The 27,386-nt window shown below is 36.2% G+C and overlaps 2 protein-coding genes across 4 annotated transcripts; both read right to left on the bottom strand.

Annotated features, from left to right (window-relative positions):
* Window positions 1-100: 100 nt before the first annotated feature.
* Window positions 101-10,218, bottom strand: LOC109212808 (pentatricopeptide repeat-containing protein At2g41720). 2 transcript variants are annotated; one of them, XM_019376490.1, is made up of 10 exons: window positions 9,728-10,214; window positions 6,052-6,224; window positions 5,264-5,369; window positions 3,319-4,428; window positions 3,140-3,245; window positions 2,849-3,053; window positions 2,277-2,409; window positions 2,040-2,144; window positions 963-1,083; window positions 101-884 (listed from the first exon to the last, which is right to left on the bottom strand). In XM_019376490.1, exons 1-10 carry the CDS (start codon window positions 10,106-10,108, stop codon window positions 829-831), a joined length of 2,496 nt encoding a protein of 831 aa, XP_019232035.1. In that variant the 5' UTR covers window positions 10,109-10,214; the 3' UTR covers window positions 101-828. The 2 variants fall into 2 exon arrangements, with proteins under 2 accessions (XP_019232035.1, XP_019232036.1); XM_019376491.1 differs by lacking the exons at window positions 101-884; window positions 963-1,083 and having other exon boundaries at window positions 2,046-2,144; window positions 2,248-2,409; window positions 9,728-10,218.
* A 4,497-nt stretch (window positions 10,219-14,715) lies between these two features.
* Window positions 14,716-27,029, bottom strand: LOC109212810 (RRP12-like protein). 2 transcript variants are annotated; one of them, XM_019376492.1, is made up of 18 exons: window positions 26,466-27,029; window positions 24,610-25,135; window positions 23,473-23,724; window positions 22,205-22,296; window positions 21,718-21,928; window positions 20,853-21,034; window positions 20,503-20,742; window positions 19,222-19,406; window positions 18,440-18,533; window positions 18,306-18,362; window positions 18,087-18,224; window positions 17,939-18,007; window positions 17,218-17,331; window positions 16,569-16,730; window positions 16,362-16,490; window positions 16,011-16,112; window positions 15,759-15,829; window positions 14,716-15,667 (listed from the first exon to the last, which is right to left on the bottom strand). In XM_019376492.1, the coding sequence occupies exons 1-18, from the start codon at window positions 26,964-26,966 to the stop codon at window positions 15,232-15,234; spliced, it is 3,561 nt and encodes a 1,186-aa protein (XP_019232037.1). In that variant the 5' UTR covers window positions 26,967-27,029; the 3' UTR covers window positions 14,716-15,231. The 2 variants fall into 2 exon arrangements, with proteins under 2 accessions (XP_019232037.1, XP_019232038.1); XM_019376493.1 differs by having other exon boundaries at window positions 18,087-18,221.
* Between the last annotated feature and the right edge of the window lie 357 nt (window positions 27,030-27,386).

Here is a 27,386-nt window from a genome sequence, read left to right as displayed (position 1 = left end):
GACCCCTAGAGTTGCAATGAGGAAAAGTTGGATGTAAGCAAATACTAGCCATTGCTTTAATAATCAGAGTGTATTATTAGTCGAAACTTCAAGCAACAAGTTAATCATGGCAAGCAAAGAATGGTATCAATCACATCAAATAATATTTCATCTAACTTTGGAAAATTATGTTATATTTGTTTGATTGGCAAAAAGAACCTAGCTAGTAATGCCCTAACACTTTTAGGTTATTCTTATGGATGTGGGCCCATTGGAGTTTAACGTTAATGTTTTGAAAGTGAACTCCATACCCCACCCCCACCTCTAAACAACAACAACAAAAAACCCAGTATAGTCCCACAAGTGGGGTCTGGAAAGAGTAGATAGTACGCAGACCTTACCCTACAATGAATGTAGACAGGCAGTTTTCAGTAGACAAGCACATAAAATATTTTGGCTGTGTCCATGATTTTCGATCACTAGTAGGTGGTGTCAAAATGCTGGGAGGCTGCTGTTTTTGCTGCTTCATCTACAATATTTGGTCTGCAAATAGGTTGATCCAGTTGTATCTCACTGTAACTCGTCGAGACAGGACTTTAAACTTGCACATACGAGTTCAAAGACAACGAACAGAAATGAAGACGACTACAAAGCCGTGATCATTTCCCACCAGATTAACCAATCAGCAAAAATGGTTAGCTTTTGTTTGCATGATCCAATGAAGGAATACGTTTTATTTGTCGCGAACAAAGTTTAACTTGGATAGCCACCTCTTGGATTGAAACTGCAGTAGACCGTTGACTTGATAATATGCCCAAGCAGCTCAAGGTGTTGGTAGGATGGCAACAATTATCTTAAAAGCAGCTCATTCGCTGTTTCATGTCCTGATTTCTTTCTCAAGGATCCTGTCGAATGAAAAGAAAATATGGACATCCTATTTGAAATAGAAGTGTATTTTAACAGGTGCTACAAACTAAACTTACCTAGTCGTTGTTTTATTACAGCAGCATTTTCAGTTCCCGCACTATGTTGAGCAAAGAAGAGCATATCCTCATACATATTACTTGCTGGTTGAATCCCTCCATCCTCCATCCACTCCAAAACCTGCATCAGAAATTCACCGAATTGGTTTGCACATCAAGGTTAGAAAAGATGGAGCACAACAATTTCCAAGCTGATAAATCGCGGAGCAAGAGAAAAGATGGATGGTAGCAAGCATAGAAAGGCAAATCTATTGAATTCAGCGGGACCAGTTCTTGCATATTAAGTGTGTTTCTATTCCTCTGCAAACGCTATCTCACAGGTCTGGCAAATTCAGCGTTTTTCTCTTTTCTTTTTCTTTTGAAATAAAAGGAAAGGTAATATCATTATTAATTAGCACTCAGTGAGTGCGGAAAACAGAAGTATTTACAGAGTACATAGGCTTCCCTGTGTAACTGTGGAGAGAACCAACCAATTTCTCTTTTCTTTTCCTCTACTCAAGCAATATATAGCAAGTCTAACACTAATAGGCTTCTGAGAAGTGCATTTGTTTCAAGCACTCTTTTTCCAGAAATTTGTTACCTCAGAGAGAGAGCGAGAGAGAGAGAAGGGGGCTATTCACTCGTGATCTGGCCTGGTCGACCCATTCATGAAGGAGGGGACCTTTTCTCGGAAAAAAAGATTCTTGCAACTACGAAAACCACAACACAAGCACCCCTTTTCCATTCATTCTATCTAGGAAAAAAAATTCAGCATAGACCACAACCCCCCCCCCCCCCCATTTTTTCATTTCTTTGTCTATATTTGAGTCCCCGCTCTCCATGTTCTAGAGAAAGTTTTAGGGTTGGCAGCTAGGGGGGTGCTAACATATTGGGTATTCTGGACAACTCACAATGTAGAATCATCAAAATTAGCAGAATATATAAAGAAGATTGGTGCTACTGCATTTCAAGATTTAGAGCCACTATGAATCGTCCGGGAAAAATAAAAGAAGAAAGAAAGATCTAAGGCCACTGCAAATGGATCATTCTTCTTAACAGATATAGGAAAAAGTTAACCAGAAGTTCTAAAGGTACTACCTCAACATATTTCCTCCAATTTCCAGCAGCCAAAAGATTTTTCAGCAGAACTGAATAGGTTGCTAAGTTAACTTCTGCGCCTGATGTGACTACCTTATAGAAAAACTGCATAATGAGAGAAGTGGAAGAAATGTGTCAGATATATGCAAGAAAATTATCTTACTGAAGACAGGATAAGGCTGGACGTTGAATCAACATTTAAACTGACCGTGAAGTTACTGAGAATTTTAAACGTACTTTTATCATGGTTTCAGTCTTTCCAGATTTGCCAATACTATGTAGAAGCTGGTTTAGAGTTCCAACCGACACATAAGGGAGTGAAGCCTCCATTATTGTAATAATGTCTGTAATCATCCTCCAATCTCGTAATCTTCAAAAAAGTGTAAGCTTTATCATCATCGAGTAATGCCAACAGAAATATAGCCCTAATAATTGCAGATACCATGTATGGACAACAATTGCAAGTATAGGCTACAATGAAATAGAACAATGACAGTCCGAACAGAAAAGATCTTAATATGGTCAGTTGATTTTTTTCTATAATGGTCTTACTAGTTATTAAAAATATCTTGTTTTCACTTCATTTCATAGACAATATGCCGACGTTTCCAATTTACATGATTTTAGGTGCAATGCTTGATCAATTATTTGATAATTACCAACGCAAGCACTTAATAGCAACTTCTTCCATGAATCCTAGGAAATACTACTACTACTATACAGATGCACAAATTCCAAACATTAACTTTCTGAAGATATCCAAGCCCCTCTACATATGCGGGCACATACATGTATAGATGAGGACTTACATGCTGCTGGCTGAGACCAATTCAAATAAAACAGCCTCGGTGAAAGGGATATTTCTCTCTCGCATAAAATCCGCCACAAGCAAAACTTTGTCAGGTTGGCATCCTCTATTAAAAGACCTCATGAGAGCTGAACAAGCAATAGCATCTGGGTGAACATCATTTAATTCCATTTCTTGAAATACTGCAAAAGCTTTCTCCCAGTTCTCTGCAAGATAAAATTGTTCCAGGTTATACGGGTCAATGCGTGCAGCCAACATATCCGTATGGAATGGAAGGTACAGGACAATCTACCTCCAACACTATATGCATTTAGCATCGTTGTATAGGCGATGACATCAGGATGGAAGCCTTCCATTTTCATCATCGAAAACATAGATTCTGCCTTGGCAAATTGACCCTGAGAAGGAGGTGCGGAGCCTGGTCAGTTTATGTCTTATACTCAAGAGGAAAAGTTGTGTTCGAGTACTTGCCTGCTTAGTGTAAGCGCATATCGCAGAGGAACACACCTCCTTTGTCAAAGGAATCTTCAGATCTATCATCTCATCAAGAAATTCAATTGCCTCCGAATAATTTGACATTCTACAACAACCACTTATCAACACATTATATGTCACAGAATCAGGCATAACTCTCTTTTTCCTCATTGACCTGTATAGGGCCACAGCTTTTTCATATTCGCCAACATTCAGATAACTCCCAAGAGCAGAGTTATAGGCGATCGTATTCAACTCAATTCCACGCATTTTCGCAGCCGTTAGGATGGAATCAATGTTCACTTTCTGACTACAGCGGCCACTTGCAGCCAATAAGGTAGAAATAGTAACAACATTGGGCTGTAAGCCATCATGTTCCATTTCACGCAGCACTTGGACAGCCTTGTCCAGAAGACCATTAGATCCATAAGCATCAATCAGTACATTATAACTCACCAAATTTGGTTTCAAATTGTTTCTTTTCATCCTTTCAAATGTTTCCATGGCCCTTTCAGGCTGTTCTGATCTCCCATAGGCATTGAGTAAAGAGGTAAAAGACACAACATCAGGGCGGATGCCGTTACTTTTCATCTCATTAACGATTGACAAAGCTTCCTGAGCCATCCCATGTGAAGCATAAGCACCTACTAAGGTATTATACGAAACGATATTAGGTTTCAGACCTTCTGCAATCATTGTGTTAAAAGCAGCCTCGCAGTTTTTGATCTGGCCAGAAACAGAATACATGTGCATGATAGTTGTAAATGTAACTATGTCAGGATTACATTCAGCTCTTTTCCCTCTCATTGACTTAAATATCTCAACAGCTTTCTCATATTCTCCAAGCTTTACAAGACAGTGTATCACAATATTAAGGGTCGTAGTGTCAGGACGGACTTTAGTTCCCTTCATAAGTTCAAAATAGGAAAGGGCTTTTGCATATTGTTCCGCATTTTTATAGGCAGATAAGACAATATTATGAGTCACCAGGTCAGGTCCAACTCCGTTTTCAGTCATTTCTTTGCAAACTTTAAGAGCCTCTCTCCAATTTCCACTAGATCCACATGCATTGATCAAGTTGTTGTATGTTGATCGATTTGGTGGAATCTGCACCAATTCCAGAAGCAAATTTCCTCAGTTAAACATCTCATATAAAACATGAGCACACAATGACAAAAAGATTTAAAAGTACAAAAAAGGAAACAAAAAATGCAAAACAATCAAACACCCACTGGTCACTGCTAAAATCAATTTGGTACATTTATGCAGTTAAGGCCCTAGAAAGCTAGTTTTACATCGTAATTGAGCAAGCAGCAGAACTGAGACATATGTACATTTTCAATAACTCAAAAGGGAATTGAGTATATATTATGGCTTAGATGGTGAAAGGCCCTGATAGCTTATCCCCAGGCTGTAATGTCAAAGTTCTCAGCACCTTATCAGTGAAGAAGCCCTGCAAAAGGGTACTAAACCAGATATCGAGCTGAAATTTGGGCCAAAATGTCTGGAAAGCTAGAGAGTTTGGGCAAGATTAAGCCTCAACAACGAATAACTGCGAGAATTCACCAATGCCCAACCATATTGGACTTGTGAGGCTTGGTGAATGAAATATATGCAACATTTTCTTGCCAATTCATGTATTTGACATTGGCCAAAACAAATATGATTTTGCCGCATAAGTTGGCTAAGCCTAAGTGTTGCGGTTTAGGTTTTATGGAACTGTTATTCTTGAGAGACTAGAAAAAGTTGTTAGGGAACAATATATATAGACAAAGAACATGGAAAAGAACATTGCTTCAGGACTAGAAAGTAAAGCAACTAATAAATATAACAAAAGAAGAGTTTAATGTTATCTAGATGTTAAAACAAATTGAAAAAGAATAAAAGGAAAAACTCACATCAATATGCACAGATATCGTAATAAAGAGGAGTAAATACACACAGCAGCACGGAGCATGTCTTCCATGATATTCTTTGCCCAACGCCATTGACCAGCTCTACCATGTGCACTGATAAGGGCATTGTAGGTCTCAACATTAGGTTGGCACCTACCAAAAAAACAAGCATCATGAACACCAGGAAAAAAAAAAGGGATAAGCAATGAGTCGGACATACATGATTTAGCAAGTACAAATTGGTGTAAATACTAAATAGATAGAGTGGAGGTGCAAATCAATTTAATAAGAGTGCAACAACCATATTGAACTCAACAAATGTAACATACTGACTAAATTAAAAATTATTTCTTTTTGGTTTCACTAATCTAGCCAATTTTGGCAGCACGCATTATATCAACTTAAATTTAGGAAAATCTAGAAACTTACGTTTAGGTAACCAAAATAAAAGGAAGGAAATGGAAAGAAGGACCTCAGGTCCATTAAGTTCTTAATCTTCTTAATGAATTTATGATCAGACTCCTTTTTACTAAGAATACAAGCAGTTGAACTCAAGTAGTATCAATGAGAGGCAGAGCCAGGTGTTGGAAAAGGGGTTCAATTGAATTGTTTGGAAAAACTATACAATACCATGAACTATACTATAACTGCTCTTGCCATATTGCTTATACCTGGGCTTCTTGTTATAGAGTTGCCACATTTCTTAATCATAGTATTAAAGTAAATTTGCAAACAGAGCTTCATTTACCTTATGACAAAGTCTTAATCATGTCAATTTGGATTACCAATGAAAACAAAGAAAAATTGGTAGAAGGTTACCAAAGAATAAGAGTACCTCCACTTTTGCATCTCAAAAAACAAGCCACGTGCCTGATCAACCCGATTATGTCTAGCATGTAACCTGATTATCATGTTGTAGATATCACTTCTTGCACAATAATTCTTCTGATTTTTCATCCAATTGAAAACTTGGATGCTATGTTCAATTGAACCCATTTGAGTTATTTCCTACATCACACAAAACCAAGTATCACTCTTTGCAAACAGCACGAAAACACTATAGCTGCCAAATAAATACATCACCCTGGGAAAGTTAAATATAACAAGACGACATTTTTCAAAGAAAAAATAAAACTTTCCAGCATCAATTAAATGAAATTTTAACCATTTTCTTAAATATTTTATACAACTTTTGGTATAAAAGTTTATTAGACAGTCGTGGTGTCCCGGCCAGCTTGCTCGTACCTCGACTAATTGCACAAGGTACCTGTTACCTCCTACCAGTATAGGTACCAGGGAAGCATGTCCACTAAGGCTCCATAGTAAGAATCACCTAGTGCTTTTGCCTTTTCACGAATTTTGAACCTGAAACCTCATGGTTCTTAACCCATTTAATTGCCTTGGGTGCCATAAGGAACTAACATTTAGAAAAAAACTAACTAACATGTAGATTTCTAAATATTATTTTCAAACTTTGATGTTATCTCACATCTAAGTTGCTCCAACATTCAATCACTTTAGTAAAACATTATTGGGACTAACATAATTGTGAGTTTACCAACAGTCTCCACTTGCCTGCAAACTATGCAAGGGCGGATGTAGAGGGTAACTTATGGGTTCATCCTAAGACTGTCTAATGGGACGGGACGGGTAGAGGGTAACTTATGGGTTCATCCTAAGACTGTCTAATGGGACGGGACGTCCCGTCCCGCCCCGGTACCAGTCCGGTTCGTCCCGATCATGGGTAGGGGTAGGAGGACGGGTTAGAGGGGGACGTGGGACGTGGGATGGGATGGGCCTAGTGATTTGTCCGGTATCCCGGCAAAATTTGAATGCGATTTTAAATTTATATATATATATATATATATATATATATATATATATATATATATATATATATATATATATATATATATATATATATATTTGTTGGCCAATGATTGATTTTTGAAAATCTAGCCATTGGCAACGGCTAGATGATCCCTTACTCCCTCCCCCAAAATTTATATTTTAACCCCCAAGTTTATTAATGTACACTTTGGCCCTAATTTTAATTATAAATACCCTCCATATTTATTCATTTTTTCCATAATTCTCTAATTCTATCATTCTCTCTCTAAATTTGCTAGTCATCTAAGTTTCAAGTATTGCCAATTCCAAAGGAGTTTCCCGTTGATATTATATGAAAGTTAGAAGCTATATCGGAAAGTACATATTAGTATGATAATTAGTAATAGCTACTTACAGACCTAGTTCAAGCATAAACCTTTCTAGAAGGTGTTGCTTAGATTAGGTGCTCTTCAAAAGAATTGTATTTGTGTGTCAAATTTGAAATTTCTATTAAATAAACTGAAAGTCTTTAGCCTTGAATTTTTTAAGAATTATTTTAATTAGTTAGTGCAAAGTTCATACTAGGGATTATATTAAATAAACTACAAGTCTTTTCTTTTTATAAATACTTAAAAATATTATATTTACTAAAATATTTTGCTACAAGTCTTTTCTTTTTCTTTTTATATTTATAATTTCTTACTTAGCTTCTTTATAATCTATTAAGATCGAAGTTTATTAAAAAACTAGTTGTTCCCAACTTCAAAAAAATTAGTCGTTGCCAATTAAAAAAATTTTTTATACTTTTAGTGCTTAAATATTTAAATTAATAAAAATAAATAAAAAATCCCGCTAAGGGCCCCCCGTCCAGTTAGTTAGTGGGATGGGGCGGGCCTAGGGGATCATCCCGCTAATCCCGACCTCCTAACGTCCCGTTCCCCCTAAAGCGGTTAAGGAATCGTCCCGTCCAGTCCCGTCCCGCAAAAATTGTCTCGTCCCGTTCCGTCCCGTTAGACAGCCCTAGTCCATTCTTACGTAGTAATTTTGGCTCCGACCATGTATGTGTTAAAATATTCACTAAATAAGTCCAAATAATTGATTCCGAATCAAATAAATCAAATGAGTTGTGGTAGAATTCCAAATTACTCGTAAGGTTGAAGTCCTGGATCCGCCTCTAGACATATGTGTGTATATATCTCAAAGTTCTAACTAAAAGTTACATCCATATCAATCCCAAACTAGTTGGAGCCGAGTATATGAACCCTTTAAATATATCCAATTCTACATATACCCATTTATTCCCAGTAACTAATTATCATTTCCTAAAACACCCAAAATGTACTTTTTAAATCACCTTTACAAGAATGGGGAGTATATGCTAGTACAAAGGAGTAGTATTTTCCAAAGAAAGAATTACATGAAAATACACATGACTTCACACCATAACAAAAAATGGCCCATGTTTTTAAGTTTTACCCCACCTAGCCCACATTGTACATATTTTGAAAGCACTTGCAAATTCAAAATCTGTGTTTTTACAATCATTGTTTCTAAAAGCTATGGAGTTAATTCTTTGTTCTCACAACTATTGCTTTCACTCTCTCTTCTTCTCACATCTTCTACATATGCTTCAAAGGGCCATGTATTTTCTGCTTCTCCTCTTGTGTCACCTACTTGCAATGAAAGAAAATTGAAGAGTAGAAGTTCACCATTGAAGACCATTCAAAGCTTTGCTTTTGAAAATGAGTTTTTTCGAATTTGTTAGTTGTTTGGATTGGGTATTGTTCCAATTGATTGAAAATATCAAAAGGAGTTCAAAATTTAAATTTGAAGTGATTTGGAGTAGATTTGAGCAAGATTTGAGTTAAATTTCAGAAAAGACGCAAGGAAGAAGACGAAGTCAGTTTTTTGTATAATTATGTATAATCTTGTATAATGTTGTATATGAGTGTAGAAACACACCTTATACACTGTTATACACTTTTATACAAGCGTCTGTAGACGAACTTCTTCCACGATTTTCAGTTGCAATTCTTGCTCAAACCAGTCCAAATCTCCATTAAATGACTTCAAATTTTATATACAACCTCCTTATACTATTTCTAACAAGTCTAAATAACACCCACTCCAAATTTCTCACAAAATCAAATTCGAAATTTAAACCCACATATTTAAGCTTGTTAAAAATCTAATTTTCACCGCCCAAATGAATTTGGTTTATTGAATTTATATTTGAGTCACAATTACTGATTCGAAAATTAATTTAAAAGCTTGCGGAATCTTTTTTAAAAATTAAAAAGTGATTTTGAGAATCTATTAGAGTTGGATGTTGAATCTTAGCCTATTATTTATGGGCTAGTTGGTTGTAAATTGAAATATGGGCTATAAAATTGAAAAGTATGGAGCCTAGTTGTTCTAATGTGAAATTTTCCCTTTTCCAAACAGCAGGAAAATACTAGTAGCTGTCAAATAAACACACGAGAATCATTTATACAGAATTTTAAGGATTAATGTTCTACTGTTCTTAGGATAAATCAGTTTCAGCAAGTCTATTCAAACATGTAAATACTGAAACACTTAAAAATATTTTTCTGATCCAAACGGGCTCTTATTCCTAGTAAATAATTTATATTTTAAAACACCCCAAAAAAAATTATTATTAAAAAAAAAAAGTTTATCACCTTTATAAGAATAGGGAAGTTTTTTCTCTCAAAACGGCCAACCCAACAATTCAATAAACCTTCAATATCATCATCCCAAGGATTAAGCTTCATAATCTTCTCCACAACTTCAGAAATGGCCCAATCTTTTTGAAACCTATCACTTTGGACCCGTAATTTTTGGTGTTTAGGCAAATCAGATTTGCGAAATCCGTTGATTTTCACAGTAACTTTGTGTGTCCCTTTGTTATAGTCAACTGAAGCTAACTTCTTCTCCTCAAAGGGTTTGTTGTTTTTGGGTTTTTGCTGCTTTTTGCAGACAGTAATAACAGTTCTGAAATGGGTTTTGAATGTGGGATTTGGTTGTTGTGGGAAGATTTGAGAATTTTGAATGGTAGCCATTGAAGTCTTGGGTTTTGGTGTTGTGTTGTTTTGAGGATAAACCTTTGGTGAAAGTAATCATTTTCACTATTGTGTATCTTGAACTCTATTTATTTTTGGGAAAAGGGTCAAATATAAGAAAATGTAAATGTATCACTGTTATATTTATACTATTGGCTCAAAAATACCTTTTTTCGTTAAGTTTGTATAACACTCTCTTTGGATCATTGTTCCCCATTGTTTTATAATGTATTGTATTGTATTGTATTGTATCGTATTGTATTGTATCGTTTTATGAATACAATATTTGGATAGATTGTATTGTTTGTTATTGTTAAATAATATTTTGCTATTTGGTTTGACTGTATCGTACTGTACTGTAACTATGGGTGTTTAACGGGTGGTCCGGGCCGGGTCGGGCCTCTATTTTTTGGACCCGTACGGGTTACGGTCCGGGCCGGTTCCGGGTTGGTTCTTAACGGGTTTAACGGGTTCGGGTTCATCTGGATAAAAATTAAACCGTAAGGGTTACGGGTTGAGGGGGTCGGGCCGGGTTTAGTGTATTTTTAATTTTTTTTTTGGAATTTTTTATAACTATTGTAAGTTATATTAATACAAAGTACTAACATAAAGAATACAAGGGAGATGGGAAAAAATTACACTTATTGCAATTTGCAAGTGCTACTTTTATTTCATAATTTAAATTTACAAATTGAAACGTTTACATTTTTAACAACAAGTAAATTCACCAAGGGTTTTAAATATATACCTCTAAAATGCAATATTTCACCTATATACATAGTGTAATTTTCGACGAACCACCCTCAGGACTATATAGCTTCGCCCATGCCCTTGTTTACATAGTTGACTGATCACATAATTGAATTGACAATATGAACAGATAAACAAAACACATAATACAAATAGGTAAAAAAAAATACCTTGGAAATCAACAAGGCTTTTTCCATGCGTTCAACAAAGTTAGATGAAACTATCAACTGTTGATGCTCTTACCACAAAAATTCTGGGTATTTGCTTTAATCTAGGGTTTCCAGGGAAAATCAATTGTAATCCTCTTGGTGTTGCAAATCGATTAATAACATTTGATTTTGCAGTAATTATGGATCTACAAGAACATGTACAAGTACTGCTACTTGCCATTTTTTCCCTTCTTTTTTTCCTGTTCAATTTCTTGCCCACAGAATTTGAAAATTAAAAAAAAAACAAAAAAAAAGTAGCCGTTTAAATCGGGCCGGTCCGGGCCGGTTAACCCGGTAAGAGTTACTGTTCACTCTTTCGGGGTCAACCGGGCCGGTTACCCGTTTCAAAGAACTAAACTGGACCAACCCCCCAACCCCCTACCCAGCCCAGCCCAGCCCCCTCTTACCGGTCCGGGCCGGTTCCGGGTTCTACTGGTCTGGGCCGGTCCGGAACCGGGTCAACCCGGCCCGCTTAACACTCTTAACTGTAACTGATAAGTTTACTAAAATACCCTCAATTTTTTAAATATTAAATTTATCAAAAATTATGCATAAAAATAATTTTAAAAAACAAAACAGAAGGAGGCAAAACAACTTAAGAAAGCCGAACAAAGGACCGAGACAGAAGAAGGCAAAACAAAGGAGCACAACTAATTAGAATTGAGTTAAAAGCAAATTAGGATAAAAAATAAAACAGAAGGCGGCAAAACACCTTTAACGTTGGCGGCAGAAGTTTTGGAAAAAAACAAAGTAGGTTATAGGTTTGAGATTTGGAGTTAAAATAGAAAAAAAAAAAAAGGGTAAATGTTAAAATAGAATTGTCGAGTAATAAGTTAGGGCATAAATGAAAAAAAATAGGAAACAGTCTCACCACACCAAATCGGTTGTTTCAAAAAGGGGACTTTTCATTGTTTCGGAACAATGAATTTAACAATACAATTCAACCAATTTTAATGAAACAATCAAAACAAACATTGTTTTGGGATAACAATACAATACAATACAATGGGGAACAACCATCCAAACAAATTGTTTTACCCCTCCCTTCTATTTTTTTTCCACCACTAACTTTTTTTTCCCTCCACCACTATTGCCACCATTACCACTACCATGAAAAATAAGTGTATTTCAACTTTTGGTCTTTTATATATGGATCAGTGATACTGAGGTGGCATACCATGTGGCATCCACTTCATCAAATATCAGTGCCATGTATGATTGAATGTCCACCTTGGACAAACTTAACAGAAGAAGGGTATATTTGAACCACTAGTATTGCGGCAGAAGTATATTTGGACCTAAAGCATAACGAAGGGAATATTTAAACCTTTTCTCATAGTATAGGGGTATAATTGGTCGCGGTTTATATTTAACTATTTACAATTTCCCTGTTTAAGCACAATTATTATGTCGAAATAAAAAAATTCAATATTCCATAAGATATTGGGTATGTATTTTAAAAGACTGTATTATTCGGTATAGCATTTGGTATGCAGTTTAAAAACTTTTGATATTTGATATTTATTAATAAAAAACAAAATGCTGATTAGTTAATATATTATAAGAATAACAATTTAATTAATTTAAATATAAACTAATAAAAGGATTAAAATTTGCCTATGGGGCTTTAAACTTGAAGTTCTTTTATTACATTTACATGCAACACTTGTTAAACTTGAAATTCTACTTACAGGGCAAGAAAAATTAGAAGTTAAAAAGCACATCAAAAAGTATTAAATTTATGCAATTTTTTGGCTTTTAGGACTTTTATTTAACGGAAAAGGGTCAAGTATATCCCTGTACTATCGGAAATGGTTTAAATATACTCTTCGTTATACTATTTGACCATCTCAGAGCATACCGTTATACTTTGGTACAAATATACCCTTATTTTGAATGGAGTACCACGTGAATTATATCAACCCATCCTTTTCTAAAACCTGATTCTCTTAAAAGAAATCCGATCCGACCAAAAATCCACCCCACTTAAAAGAAGACCCTATATCGTTTCATGCTCATGTATTCAAGATATGTTCATGATAACAGATTCCACAATCATGCTATCTATTAGCAACCAACAACAGAAGCCAAATCCACCCTTAAACATTACAACTAAAGCTTTGACCGTTTGGAATTTTGTCCATTTTCTAGTACTAGTACTAACCTTCCCCTGAATGTAATCCTCAAACAACCAAAAGTTTATTGATCAGTCATCCTTAACTCAATTATTTTTACACTCTCTCTGGTTATTGTTTAACTAAAACGTCTTCAACTTTGATGAAACGTAACCACTAAGTTGGTTATTCCTTTCTCCAAACTATCTTGGAGAAACAAAGTCTGTCGAAGAATCAGGGAGGTACTGAGATACTAAACAGAGTATGATTGATATTGTTGCATCATTTTGAGCTCTCAGCTATTTTCTTACTCCTTCTTATACAAGGGGATTAGGATTTTCTGGTTTTTGTCAAAGCTTTAGTAGAAGCCATTGATGTTCTTCATCTTTCACCGGCCATTCTCAGTTCTTTTGTATAACCTTGTAGGGTCTTCAAATGGGGTGGATTTTGGGTCGGATCGGGTTTCATTTAAGTGAATCGGGTTTAAAAAGGGGATAGGTCGATTTAATCTGGTGCAGCCACGTGGCACTCCATCCAAAATAAGGGTATATTTGTTTGGTGCAGCTACGTGGCACTCCATCCAAAATAAGGGTATATTTGTTCAAAAATATAACGGTAGGGTCTAAGATGACCAAATAGTATAGCGAAGGATATATTTAAACCGTTTTCGATAGTACAAGGATATCTGACACTTTTCTGTTTATTTAAAGTATAGTCCAAATTTACATGGTATTTAAAAGTTAGTCGTCTCAGAATCAAACTTTGCAATAGTTTCAAACTTAGACCCAATAATGGGTACTTCATTTATAAAGCATGGGTCAAATAGGCTGGACTAGTATGAAAATATAAATAGGTAGAAATAACACCACGTAGTCATTCTGAAGGGCTGCTATTCCTTTAAATTCTTCAGGACAAAAATGTCCTGAAGTTAGGATTTTTAGTTTAAAATTTTTGGACAAAAAAGATGTTGGCTAATCTTTAAATAGCATCCCTGAAAATGACTTATGTGTGCACTTGCACCAAAATATAGTCATAAACTAAGTTGCTCCGACACTTCAGTTTAGGTGCCGCACCCGTGTCGACACGACACTAGTATGGGTGTGGGTATGGGATCCGTACCGAATTTGGTCAAACACTTTTGGGTACTTTGACCACAACGGACGAAAAAATTCGATACAATACAATTTGATTCCGAAATTAGAACCAAAACTAGGATAAATATGAACATACCTTATCTACGATATCAATCCTTTACTTATTTACAACTTGAGAACAAAAAAGAAATCCACACTTTACAAGCTATACGTAAGTATTCCACTAAATTTTTTACAAATTTAGAGATATTTTTATATTTTATTTTTTTGAATTAATTTTAGCCGGATCCCCACCCGTATCCATACTAGGATCCGTATCCCCGAATCTTAGAATTTACATCTCGAAGGATCCGACCTCTAGATCCGCGCCCGTGTCGGACACCCATACCCGTGTCCGAGCAACTTAGGTCATAAACACAAAGGTGACAAGTCCAAGAATATACCGCTTTCAGAAATAGTATCTCCACCCCATTCTATATCATTTCTAAACAAAATTAAATAGAATTGTACCATGTCTTTATATCAACAAACTTTATGTTCCCAACTACGACTGGGAGATACAAATGGATATAAGATTGCCATCTTATAAGATTGTTGAAAACTACCTAATAAATACTCACTCACCCTTTGTAGAATACAAAATTGCAACTAAACTGTGACCAAAATAAAACAAAACTTGATTGCCACTAAGCTCTCAGAACAGAACTTAGGAACAGATGGTATACAAGGCACATTGCACCATATGAAGTATGGTTTGTGCATTGACACATTCTTGATATCTTCCGATGCCAGCAACTGTTATGACACTGAAAATCCATCACTGGTGCACTGAATACATCTCCCGAGCAGAAGATATGCATCATTTCGATCTACTTCGGAATAAGAGATTGCTCTTCATCTCCCCCCATGCGATGTTTACTTGCAAAAGTGAATAAACGAAAAGTTCTTCCGATATGTTAACTATTTTTATTAGTTTTCTGCCTTCTATTCTGACCCCTTTTGTGTTCAGCACCTGAACCTCGTACATCATTAGCTGGCCTTTTTTGCCTTTCTGTCTTTCCCTTTCCCGGGAAGCCCCTCTTAAATTTGCCTCCTTCGCCTCTCATCTGTAGTGGTGCTTTATCACCTTCATGTTTGTGATAACTGAATTCTCTCTTTCTTTTTACCAGATTCTTACCAGCACTGCTGCCTGAAGAGAAATAAGGTTCATCAGCAGTGTTGTTCTTCATTTTCATCTCCCTTTTTCTTTTCCCACCTCCCGTGACACCTTGCTTGGCAAATTTCGTGGATGAATCCTTTCCGCCCTCCTTTCTCTTTTTCCTTTTGTAAGGTTCCCTGGAGTCTTTTTCCTTGAGTGAATCACTAGATTCTCTATCCTTCCTTTTCCGCTGCCTATAAGGAGATAAATAGTCGGATCAAAACTTTTTTACTGAAGTATCTGAAATAAGCAAAAGATCCTGTAAGATGAGCACAAGGATCGAACCTTGAATCCGAAGGTGTTGATTCTGTCTCAGGGGTACCATCTTCTCTAGAGTTTGTCTTGCCATGGCGATTCTGTCAAAAAGAAAACAGCGAACAGAAACATCCATGTCAATAGGATGAAAGGAACACTTGATATCACACTTCAGGCATTATACTTCCATTTGCAACAAGAACCGCCATGATGGCTGTCCCTCACCAAAAACTAATAGCATTTGTCAAAAACTTGTCTGCGGGTCTGAAACAAGAAACTTACCTCTGCAACTGTCTTGATAAAGTTTTTATACTTCTCAGCTGCAATTGACTTAACTGCGGCAACTCCACATTTTCTCATCAAGATCTCCATGATGACTGTGACCTTTTAGATGGCAAGAAACATCGACTTTGTCAATAAAGGACATATTGCGTCTTTCAAAAGTATATAAACATCTAATCTAAGTAGAAAAAAAAAGGAACAGGTGCTTTTAAGCTAATTACAAAACAAAAGGGATGGCGTGCTCCTGCTGTAGAACTCATAAGCATAAGCATATTTTAAGCAAGATAATACGCGGTCATGCTTCATATATACATTGTTAGTTCCATGTCCGATCAAAGAAACATCACAAACCTTTGATCTAAAATGATGCCGTGACACAGATGACCAGAGTAGCACTCCATTGACAATGTCCGAGAGCAGAATGTGCAGGTCCTTTGCTTGAATGCTCGATACCATTACTTTAACAAATCCCAGAACAGCCTGCACAAGTTAAAACAGCAGGCTTATAAGAAGCATCAAAGAATAAAATAGTATCTTGTCGTGGATAGACATGCTTACTTTTGTAACTTCGACATCTTTACTCTGCAGCAGAGTCAGAACGGAAGGGACCAGATCAGGGACTGAGACACAGATATCGGCATCACTGTATACCAGAACAGAGAGTGCAGAGACTGCTCCACTTTTTATATGTGGTGACGAACCAGAAAGGTAAGCTATAATCTGCATATTACAGCTTCTTTTAAACCTCCAAAACATGAATCAAAGAAACTAGATGCTTCCACGAGTATGTGAACTATTTAGTCCAAAAATTACGCCCGCATGAAAAGAACATTGCAAAATTAAAACAAAATTCTGCTCAAGCAAGAAATTTCTCTCTACAAAGTTTTGTTACTTGGGCCCTATTAAGACACCTCCTCAGGATAGGGCTTGATTCTTTTTCGCCAAGCACGTGGAATTTATTTCACACACACACACACACACACATATATATATATAGAGAGAGAGAGAGAGTTGGTGAGACTCGAACCCAGGACCTCTGTCTGCTCTTACCATGTTGAAGTGTGTGATATCTCATCTAAAAGCTTAGGCTGTGGAGAACATATTTTTATTTATTTAATTATGTCTCAATGAACGATACCCATATTTTGATGCCAGTAAACATACAAATGCAAGAACAAAATAGTTGCACAGATTTTTCGTTACTAACCATATCAATGAACTTCTTGTAAGATTCATTCGACTTAACAGATGATGAATCTCTCAAGCTAGAACACACACCGATAAGGGCATCATAGGCCGTCTTTCTACCTTCTTCCGTGGACTGCATTAAAAGAATAAGGCCATGTTATTAAGCTTATCAAGAAGTAACATCTATTTAGTGCTGAATATTTAAGCAAAATTCCACACAAAAGAAGAAAATATATACAGCAACCACAGTAAGGCCATTAACTTCAACACTGGTAAATATGACAACTTGGGTAAAAGAAGACGCTAAAGAGGAAGGGAAGTCATGACCCAAAATGGGAGGCAAAAGATATGCTAAAACCATGCAGCAATTTAGATAAACAATTTCGCCAATTAAATTGTATTCCAATCAAAGAAGAAACTTGGCCGGGAAATGCTTCCAAAGTTCATTCTTTTGCCAAGGTTGGTTTTTCCACATTTAGACAGGACTAAATGCCTATGTATGAAGCCATATGTTCCAGTGTGCTACAAGTAGTAAACTACATGAAGTACAAGACTTCTCTATTTAGCACTTCCATACATTTAAATAGGACAATTTGGCTAAAAAGAAGACAGCAAAGAAGGACGTCATGAACCTAAATGGGAGGCAAAAAACCATGCTAAAACCATGCAGCAACTTGGAGAAATAATTTGGCCAATCAAATAGTACTCCAATCAGAAAAGAACCTAAATGTAGCCCTTACATCTTTTAATGTGAGAATAATCTCATTCAGAATGAGAAAGGCCTGCGTGTTCTCCTCGTCCAAATTCCCCTGGCAATAGCATATGGAATCATAGTCATGTTTGTTGTTGAGGGAGTTTTTAAAGTACCCATCGTGGTGGATAACCTACCTGTATTGAATCAATCAACAAGGTTTTATAGCAGGCAAAGCGACTCTCCAGTGATTTTACATCAGTTGGAGGTTTTACACTAGCCAATAAATCCATGAGCTGCTCAACATGCGAAGAGCGAAACCAGGAACTTTTCTGCTAAAACAACATAAATTCGAGACAATCAGGTGATTATACCACAAAAGGGAAGGAAAATTCCAACAGCTACTAAAAACAGACCTCTAATATTCTATTCAGAATGTGATATGCTTCAAGATGACCAGCCCCATGAGTAGCCTACAAGCATAAAATCAACATTACTGTGAGGAAAGCTAGATCAATAAGATCATCTGCAGCCATCGACACCAACTTACCTCCAAAACATCCTTAGCAATGCCAAAAAAGATTTTAATGAGATCCTCGCTAGCTCCTTCAACAAAGCACGATCCCAGCTCCAAGACCAAGCACCTTTACCAATATGCAGCAAAAGGTTAAGTTTCCATTTTGAAGTGTCATAAAATCATATGCCACTGTTCATGCTACAGATGTCATTTTGGGGTGGTCACTACAGAGTGAAAGTGAACAGTCATTTAGTATTGCCACAAAATTCAAATGCTTTCACTTAAATTGCATTCAAGCCGCAAAAAATAGCAGCATGAGGTAACCTGTGTTTGAGTTAGCTACATACAAGACATGCTCGGAAGAATGATGATACAGCTGCACCAAAAAAAGGTTCAACTAGTACAGGAATAAAAGAGTAAAAAATGACAAGAAACTCATTGAAGATCTATCTTTTCTTCACCTAAAAACAACTACTAACTAACTGAGTCAGTAGCTCATATCAAACAGAAAGCAAGCAACTTCCAGAGGGGCAAGAAGCTTGCATCTCTAGCACCTTTAAACACTATGGAGAAAAAAGTACGACTGCTAACTAATATATATCAGAATACATCCACTTCCATTCCAAACAGGATGGTGTCTGAGAAGGGATAGTTCTGCCAAATTCAGAGAGGGAAAAGGGAAAGGAAAAGGAAAAGAAAGTAGCAAGGTGCCTTTTCTCTGTATGACTTGTCCAATACAGAAAGTTAGACAACAAAACACAGGAGTAGCAATAGTCCACGGAAAATTGAGGAAAGTGAAGTTGAATAGTTGTTACCTCTTAGCTACTTCCCCAAGAAGAGTGGTGTTATTTTCTTCGTTGTCTGTTGAGCCATCAGAATGAAATCCAAGCTTCCTGTATTCACCAGAATCATTCATAATCCCGGATCTCCCCATTGTGGAAGTAAAGATCCTTTGGGTTGTCGAAGAATCACTGATGCATGTCAAGCACTCTATTGCCTCCTGAGAATTTTTTCCCCAAAAAATAAGGAAGACAGTTGAAGCATCTTGGCAAGCAATATTGTTCCACAAACTTGTTAAAATATATACTAAGAATTGCAGCAAGCGTTCACAAAATTCCACCTAGAAGAATGTCAGTAACCTCAACCAAGTGAAGAGTTTACTTGGGATCAAGTTAAAGTCCTCATGAACCACGCACAAGTCCAAACCCCACCCCAGGAGGAGGGATAAAGAGAGAAAAACAAATGTTGACAGTAGAGAAGATGCTTTTCTTGAATAATTGAATCTTGTCCACAAGTTTTTCTTGAATCATGGAAACTAGAAAGCTTACAAATATCATATTGACAAATGCTACGTACGCCAAATGAAATCGACCTCAAAATTATGGGTTAAATATCACATGTATCTAGACACACTTGATTTACCAGGTAAAGATGGCTGATGACATTTTGCCTAATGCCATTATACCTATGTTCAGGATTACATATCAAATCCCTATTTAAAATGTCCCACGAATTATGAGAGAAGCAAGTGCTGAACTAACGGAATTGTCTGCATGGGGCCTCAACGATACCTATGGCAATTTCCAAAATGTGTCGGACTGGGCCAAATTGAGAACAGAGGGCAAAATAATTGTGCACCATTTGGGGAGAACAGGGAGAGGTTAGTTCCCTTTTTCTCTTTGTTTTAGTTTCCTTTTTCTCTTTGTTTCTTTGTTTCTTCCTTTTTTTTTTTTTTTTGGACAAGTGAAGATAGATTTTAATCACTATCAACAGCACCAAGATGGTTCATGGTAGCATCAGTGTACTACATCTACATCATTTACAAAAGAAGCCTTACACCAAAAATTTAAGCTTTGACCGCATCTTCATTTAACAAAGGTTATATTTAGTGATTTCCCTCAGAACACGTATGTTTCCTTTCTAGAAACACTTCCCGTTTTTTATGTATTAAACCAACCTCGAGTGCATGTAAGAATATATTAATTGGGAATGGCAAGTTCTCACGCAGCTAATAAAACAGAAACAAAGATGAATAGCAAAAATGACAAGCAGAAAAGAACAGTTTGTTTTTGGTTCAACTAACATATAATACATACCTTGAATTGCTGGTAATTTGCAGGAGATGACTTAAAAAAGACATTTACTAAAGCCTGAAGCCATTCCTCAGAGCAAGATGCCAAAGCCTTAATATTTTTGCTTGCGGACTTCTTTGAGTAAGAGCATTTGCGTTTGAACTCCAATGCCAAATCCAGATTTTCATCCTCCTTTTGGGGAACTATAAGGTCTTCAGAAAAGTTATCAGATGCAAATGCACTTTTATTCTTATTGACCAGTTCCTATGAGAAAAGACACAGCTGATTATTTAAATCCAAACAAGGAAAGGCATGGTCATTCAAGAAGACAAGTAAAACTATTTAAAAAACTTAAAAGTGACTCTGAACTGAACCTGCAAAGCTGCAGAAATATTCTCAAGCATAAAGGACTCCTCCTTGAGGAAAGGGATCAAAAGCGTAGTCAAAGCTTGGGCATTCTTCTGAACGTCAGATGGACTGCGACAAAAGGCGGGTAATAGCCCCCAACATCCACGGGCATAAGCCTGCAGTTCTTCCCGAATTACTGACTTTTTAACTGGCAAAAGGAACGAACTTAATTCCAGATGTAGGTAAAGAATCTTTCTGATGTAACTCTTAAGTTTAAAACAGGAAATTGAGGTGATGCCATCTCCACCCTTCCCCATCAGAGAAAAGATAATGATACTTTGCTACTTAATAGTTATAGAAACAGTTGCTATTTCTCCTTTAACCATGCTATTTGTATATAGCATTAAATTGTATCATCAAGTCAAACATACAAGGGTAAAAACTAATCAAAATATACAAGTTAAAATACTTGTAAATGCTACAAGAAAAAAATTACTGCACTACTATAGGAATAAAGGCCATTTTACACCAAATGGATACTGAAAAAAAAAAAAAAGAAGGAAAAGAAATAAGAATCACATTAAACAGAGTGAGCTTGTCAAATAACTAATCGAAGACACTCAAACTTAAATTGCACAAGCACAAAATTTAACATAACAATAATGTATAGTTCCAGAACTCAGCATTACTGTAAAAGGATCTAACATGAAAGACCTACTCATCTGAGAGATTTAACATAATGAAGAACATTCAAGTGCATCTTTCGAAATACCAAAAGCAATAGAGTTCAGATTAAAATAGCTAAATGATTATACAGGATTTCACTTGGGTCACAACAAAAACAACCAAAAACATCATGCCAAGCTTAATAAATTATCACAATATGCCTACCTTTTGATGATGCCTGTTCGAAGGACACAGCTAGTGGCACCATGTGCTTTATAAAGAACCCTAGCGATGATCCACATACATATTTATTTAGAATAGGAATCAACCAAGTGTTTGAAACGGAGTAATCCTTCGCATTCAGGGTGATGGGTAACCGGGCAAGCAGTTTCTCTGGCCCCATAGCAATAACAGCTGCTCCTATGCACACTTGAAGCTGCAAAGAAAAGAAAGGAAAAGTAATTACAAAGATTTTAGGCTCATTGCTTTTCTGAACAACACGTGAGTTTAAAAGATAAAGCAATCACTCTTACTAATCATTCTTAAATACTCTTCCATATTAGTTTTTTAGCCACTGCAAAATTGAAAGAGCATATCTCATCTACTTCTCTTAGCCATATCAAACAACCAAAACAAATCACAAATATCTCAGCCAAGGGATGTTAGTAAATGAGCTTCTTGTAACACAAACAAAGGCCTGTCGAGGACTTACATTTTTTGTATCATAAGCACCGCCAGAAGCAACAGCCATCCAATCAGCAAGTTTAAGTATTAGACCTTTCGCGCATAAGTCCAAGACCTCACCTAGAATCATAGATCAAATACAATGAGAACAAATAAATGTGAAAGAGAAAATTGATAGAACGGCATAGCAACTGATACTTGCTAATATGTAAATTGTCTAGGGATAATTCAAAAGCCATTGTTTCCATTGTCCACAATATTAATCTGACCCTGGGAAAACTTCTCTTTACAGCTTCGAAAGAAATCTCTCGATGCAATACTCGTCCTCCTCACTTTTGTTTTTTTTTCCTTTTGTTTACCAGAGATTAAGGACCGCGTTCCAAATTAAGCTATAAACTCTTGTTTAGCGGTTTTGGTCTCTGCTTTTACTCCTTTATTAAATCATAAAATATTAAGACATTATCCTTCCGAATTTTCCTTTCAACTCCATCAAGCTTGTAGATCAAATGGCAGCACTCCTCCTGAGCAACTTATTTATTTTTATATGTAAGATCATCTCCTACCTTTGTACCAACCAATAAAAACAAGAAGAAAAATTCACTTGCCTTGTATCTTTCTACAAATCGCAAATAACCACTTCCAAGCTATTTCTTACCCTCCATATTTATTCTCTTATATTGTCTCTATTTAAATAAGTAGCAAGTTACATTTTGAATCTGGTGGACTTATTGATTATCAATATTCTTGAAAAGAAGAAAGAAAATGCTGTCAAAAGCAAGTGATATAGATTAAGAGTTGAGACACTAGTAAGAAAGAAGGACTTATCCTCCTAGATAAGGTGTAGGAATATCTAACTTCAACATTAAGATAACAACCATCACAAAAGAATTTCACCAGATTAAAACAGTTCCAACAAAATAATTTTATGTGTCATACAAACTACACCCTAAGGAAGAAGAGTATGTTTTGAAACCAGAGGTCAGATGAAGAGTGAATGAGAGGATTTTCCATTGTCCAATATTTCTGAAGGGGAATCTGATAAGTGAAGCAGAAATCACATATCATGTAATGCCAAGTGAGAATGATGTATGCCTGTAAAATTTAAAACACCGACTTTTTACCAAAACACTTAGTTGATTCAAACGAAAATTAACAGAACTTTATGTAGACCTATTCTACACGAGCGACTAAGAGAGGTTTGATCACAGATGCCAGTCCTTAGTTAGGACCCCAAGATTTTGCAAGACAGGTAATGACTACTGAAAGCTCCATCGAGGGTTGTCAGTGTCTACCTACCCAATTTAAGGAAAATAACGGAAAGGACTGCCAAGATATGGTCGTTTGGGAATTCAGAAGAGCTGATAAGCAGATCTTCAAAGACTAAACAAATAGCTTTCACTGCTGCAAATTCAGAAATGTTGAGAGCCTCATCATCCACTGCCTGCTTTTTACCAGTCAAAAACTTTTTCCCATCAATATGGGCAATGATCAGTTCTTTCAAAATATTTGAAGACTGTAAAGCAATATTTTCCGGACGTGTAAGAAGACCTGAAGAAACATTGAGAATGTCAGCACCAAGCATCACATAATCACAGACATAAAGCTGTTAACTTATAGAAAACAAAGAGCTAAGGGAACGATATTAAAGAGAACCTTAGCAAGTTAGTGGTGAACATAACTTGGCTCTATGGAACTTACTAATTAGAGAAATCAAAGCTTCACTATGTTAACTATTTGAGAACCACTAAACTAAAAAGATATGTTCTACCTGTTATGTGTAGATTAACCTATCTTCCATAGATAGTAATGTCACAAGGCTTATTCTCATCTTGAAATCCACTGAACTCAAATTTTATGTTCTCCAAATAACAAAGAACAGCATTTTCCTAATTGACTCGACTATGTAGAAGGATGGTACTCGTAGCGTCGTAGTTTTATCAATTATTGAAAGTTATGGAAAAACAATGACCCCACATAAATATTGGCAATGGAGTCTTGTACTTAGTGATAAAAAAACTTGGCGAACGCCGTGGTTATAGAGGTACCCTATCAATACTATAGTTATCAAAGACACGTCTGTCATTTGATAGGTAAAAGATCGAGCTAGATCCAGAAAGGTACGCTCCTACATCGCCTTTTTGTTGATTCATTATCAATTTCATCACATTCATTAGATTTCAAGACTGTCATAAACTGAAAAATGGATGGCCGGCTAAATTTGCTGTTCAGTTGACCAACTTCAAAACGACATACTTTAGTCAAGTCAAATAAAATAAGATAACCAGACTAAGCTGATCAAACAATATGTCCAGCCAGTTGGGGCAAATCCTTTCATGATAAAATATGAAGAGTCATATTACCAATGGACTTAGAAGAGGAGCATTCAGATCTCACACAACCAAAATGGGGTAGAATTTATCCTTAGAGTAGTACCTGATATGCAGCCAACAACCAACGGCAAATACGTAATCCAAACACTTATTCCTCCATCATGGATTTTCTCAATAATGCTTTTTGCCAAAGATGCGGCAAGCAATACATTGTCAACAGGGTTCTCCGCAGACGATATGTATGATATAAGCCCTTTTATAATGTTGTCAGCATCTTGAAGAATGATTTCAACTCCTGAAGCATCTAATATTGCCCCAATATTATCAAAAATGTGTCTTGTGAATGCTGAGCTCTGGGAACTCATAAGCTCCACTAGTTGAGCAAGTAGCTTCTGATTGACTTTGACTGGAAGGTACGGTATAATAGGCTTCAGAATATTTAGGGAGTGAAGCACCTCTTGATGTTCATCTTTAGGTCCACTTATTTCCTTTGGAGCACTTAGTTTCATTGCCAATGTCATGTTATCTTCTATCAAGGAGTACATTCTTTTACCAGCTTTCTTAGCCACCAAAGATGAACCAAATGACATGAAAACAGTTAGAATACAATCCTGAGCACATTTCCTCACCTGAAAGAAATCATACGAGTAACACCATGTCAGAAAAATATCAATTATTTCTCTATATTTCACTATGGGAGGATGAATCCCTTCAAAAACGCCAGCCTCTTACAATTCCTTAATGTACTAACACCCTGTAACAACACTATCAATGTTAAGCCAAATATTATCAAATGAACGCTTATATAGACATAGTCAAGCAAGTAGCAAAGAAAAATCAGAGTTACGTGAATTAACAAAAATAATATAGATCATTGTAACATCATTAGCTAACTAGCTCAATTTTACCTAATGCATAGGTTACTTCAATTTTTTTAAGTTTGTATTCCGAAAATAACCTAAAACAATAAAGGGGATAGAATCATATATCATATTAAGAAGGCGGAATATTTCAAAGGCTTAAAATAGTAAAATTACTAAGCAAAGATTATTGAAATCACATTTTTGATTGGTTGGGCAGGAGTTAAAGGCCAAGTTGTCACTAAAAGCCAAAAGTTTTGATCATTTCTCAAACGCCTGAACTCATTGCGAGTCTAAGTAGCTCATGAAATGAACCAAGCCAACAAGCAGATTATGCTGATGCTGAGATCAGAAATTTGATCTTGAAGCCAAAATGTAACTTCTAGGAATGAATTAACTAAGTACATAACTAATTCTCTTAATTTTTTATGACCAAGAAATCCCCGAGGTACAGTGGTGCACTTTTTAAACTCGGGGAATAACGAGTCCGCTCCCTTGCCTTCTCCGCTTAAATACCAAGCTATTGTAGTTCGAACTTCAAACCAGCGACGTGCTCCTAACCCACACATCACGCGTTGCGCTCTTACCACTAGAACAAACCAAAGTCGTGGGACCAATTAACTAACCAATTTAACATTCAGTAATCTCATAGCAAATCAAGTTAAAGATTCTTTTTTTACTGAAAAAGTATAATTCAAATAAGCACACTCGGTATAAACAGACAATTTTACATATGCATCATAAGCACAAGCAGGTACAATCTCAAGGGATAAAAACCTTTTTTTATCATTTCTGAACCTAATGCAAGTCTAAATAGCTCATGAAATGAACCAAGCCAAAAAGCAACTATTTTTATAACCGAGAAATACCGAGGAACTTGAATAATGAGCTCGTCCCTCTACCTTTCTCCACTTTAAAAGCAAGCTTTAGCCTATGCAAGATTAACTAGCAAAATTTAACATTTAGGAATCACCATAGCAAAATCAAATTAAAGATTCGAGTTTTTTTCAACAAGCATAACTCAAATAACAAACACTCCATATAAACACACAATCTACATATGCATAACCAACAGTAAGGTACAATTTAAAGGGATAACCTTCGGACGCTTATCAATGGAGAACTTTACAAGTGACTCAAAACCCAATTCCACAGAACTCCAATCTTCCTTATCACAAAACCCCACCAAAATTCCCAAACACTTAACAAAAGCTCTCACAGTAGAAGTCCCCAAAACACCCTCACTCTCTAATGGCTGCTTTTCAAGAATAGCCACAATTACACCAATAGCCTCAGTAGCTTTATCTGAAGAAACATCCTTAATTAAAGGAAGAACAATAGCTAAGAAAGATGATAAAGCAGATAAGGCTTGTGGGTCAAGGGTATTTTGGGAATTATTCGAAAGTGTGGAGATTGTGGCTGCGAAGTAAGAAAATGGGGTTAAGGGTAAGGATTCAGATTGTATTATGGAACGGGTGGCGGCGGCGGTGGCGATGAGGTGGCGGTGTTGAGGGGCGGAGGATTTAGTGTAACGTTGGAGGAGTTGTTCGCAGATGTCGGAGTTGTCGTTGAAGACATTGTTGTTGTCTGAAGGATCCATTGTGTAGAGAAAGAGAGACGATGTTGTTGTCTCTGTTGGGGTTTAAGGCGAGGGTTTTAGAAATTTTTAAGAATGATAATTAAAGGACCAAAATGACTTAAACCTTATATTTAAGGAACTATTTTAGACATACTCTTAAATATAAAGGATCATTTTAGATTCTCTTTTTTTCCTTTATGTATTAAACTTATTAATCCCACTAATCAAATCCACCTATGGAGGGGAAATTACCAGCTATGTCCATTTATAAGTTGCTCATTACAAAAATTGGCCAATTGATAAAATATTACTAATATTAGCCAAATTAGCCAATTAGCTATTTGTAGCAAAAAAATATCAAATTTTTGCTTTGTTTTGAGTGGGTGTTATTAGAATAGATTGGGCACAACTTAAGGAGCTTGAACCTCAGTTTTGGGATGA

Source organism: Nicotiana attenuata, unplaced genomic scaffold (genome assembly GCF_001879085.1).
Source record: "Nicotiana attenuata strain UT unplaced genomic scaffold, NIATTr2, whole genome shotgun sequence".
Lineage (NCBI taxonomy): Eukaryota > Viridiplantae > Streptophyta > Magnoliopsida > Solanales > Solanaceae > Nicotiana > Nicotiana attenuata.
The sequence above is the reverse complement of the archived record's forward strand: the minus strand, read 5'-3'. Positions and strand labels throughout refer to the sequence as shown.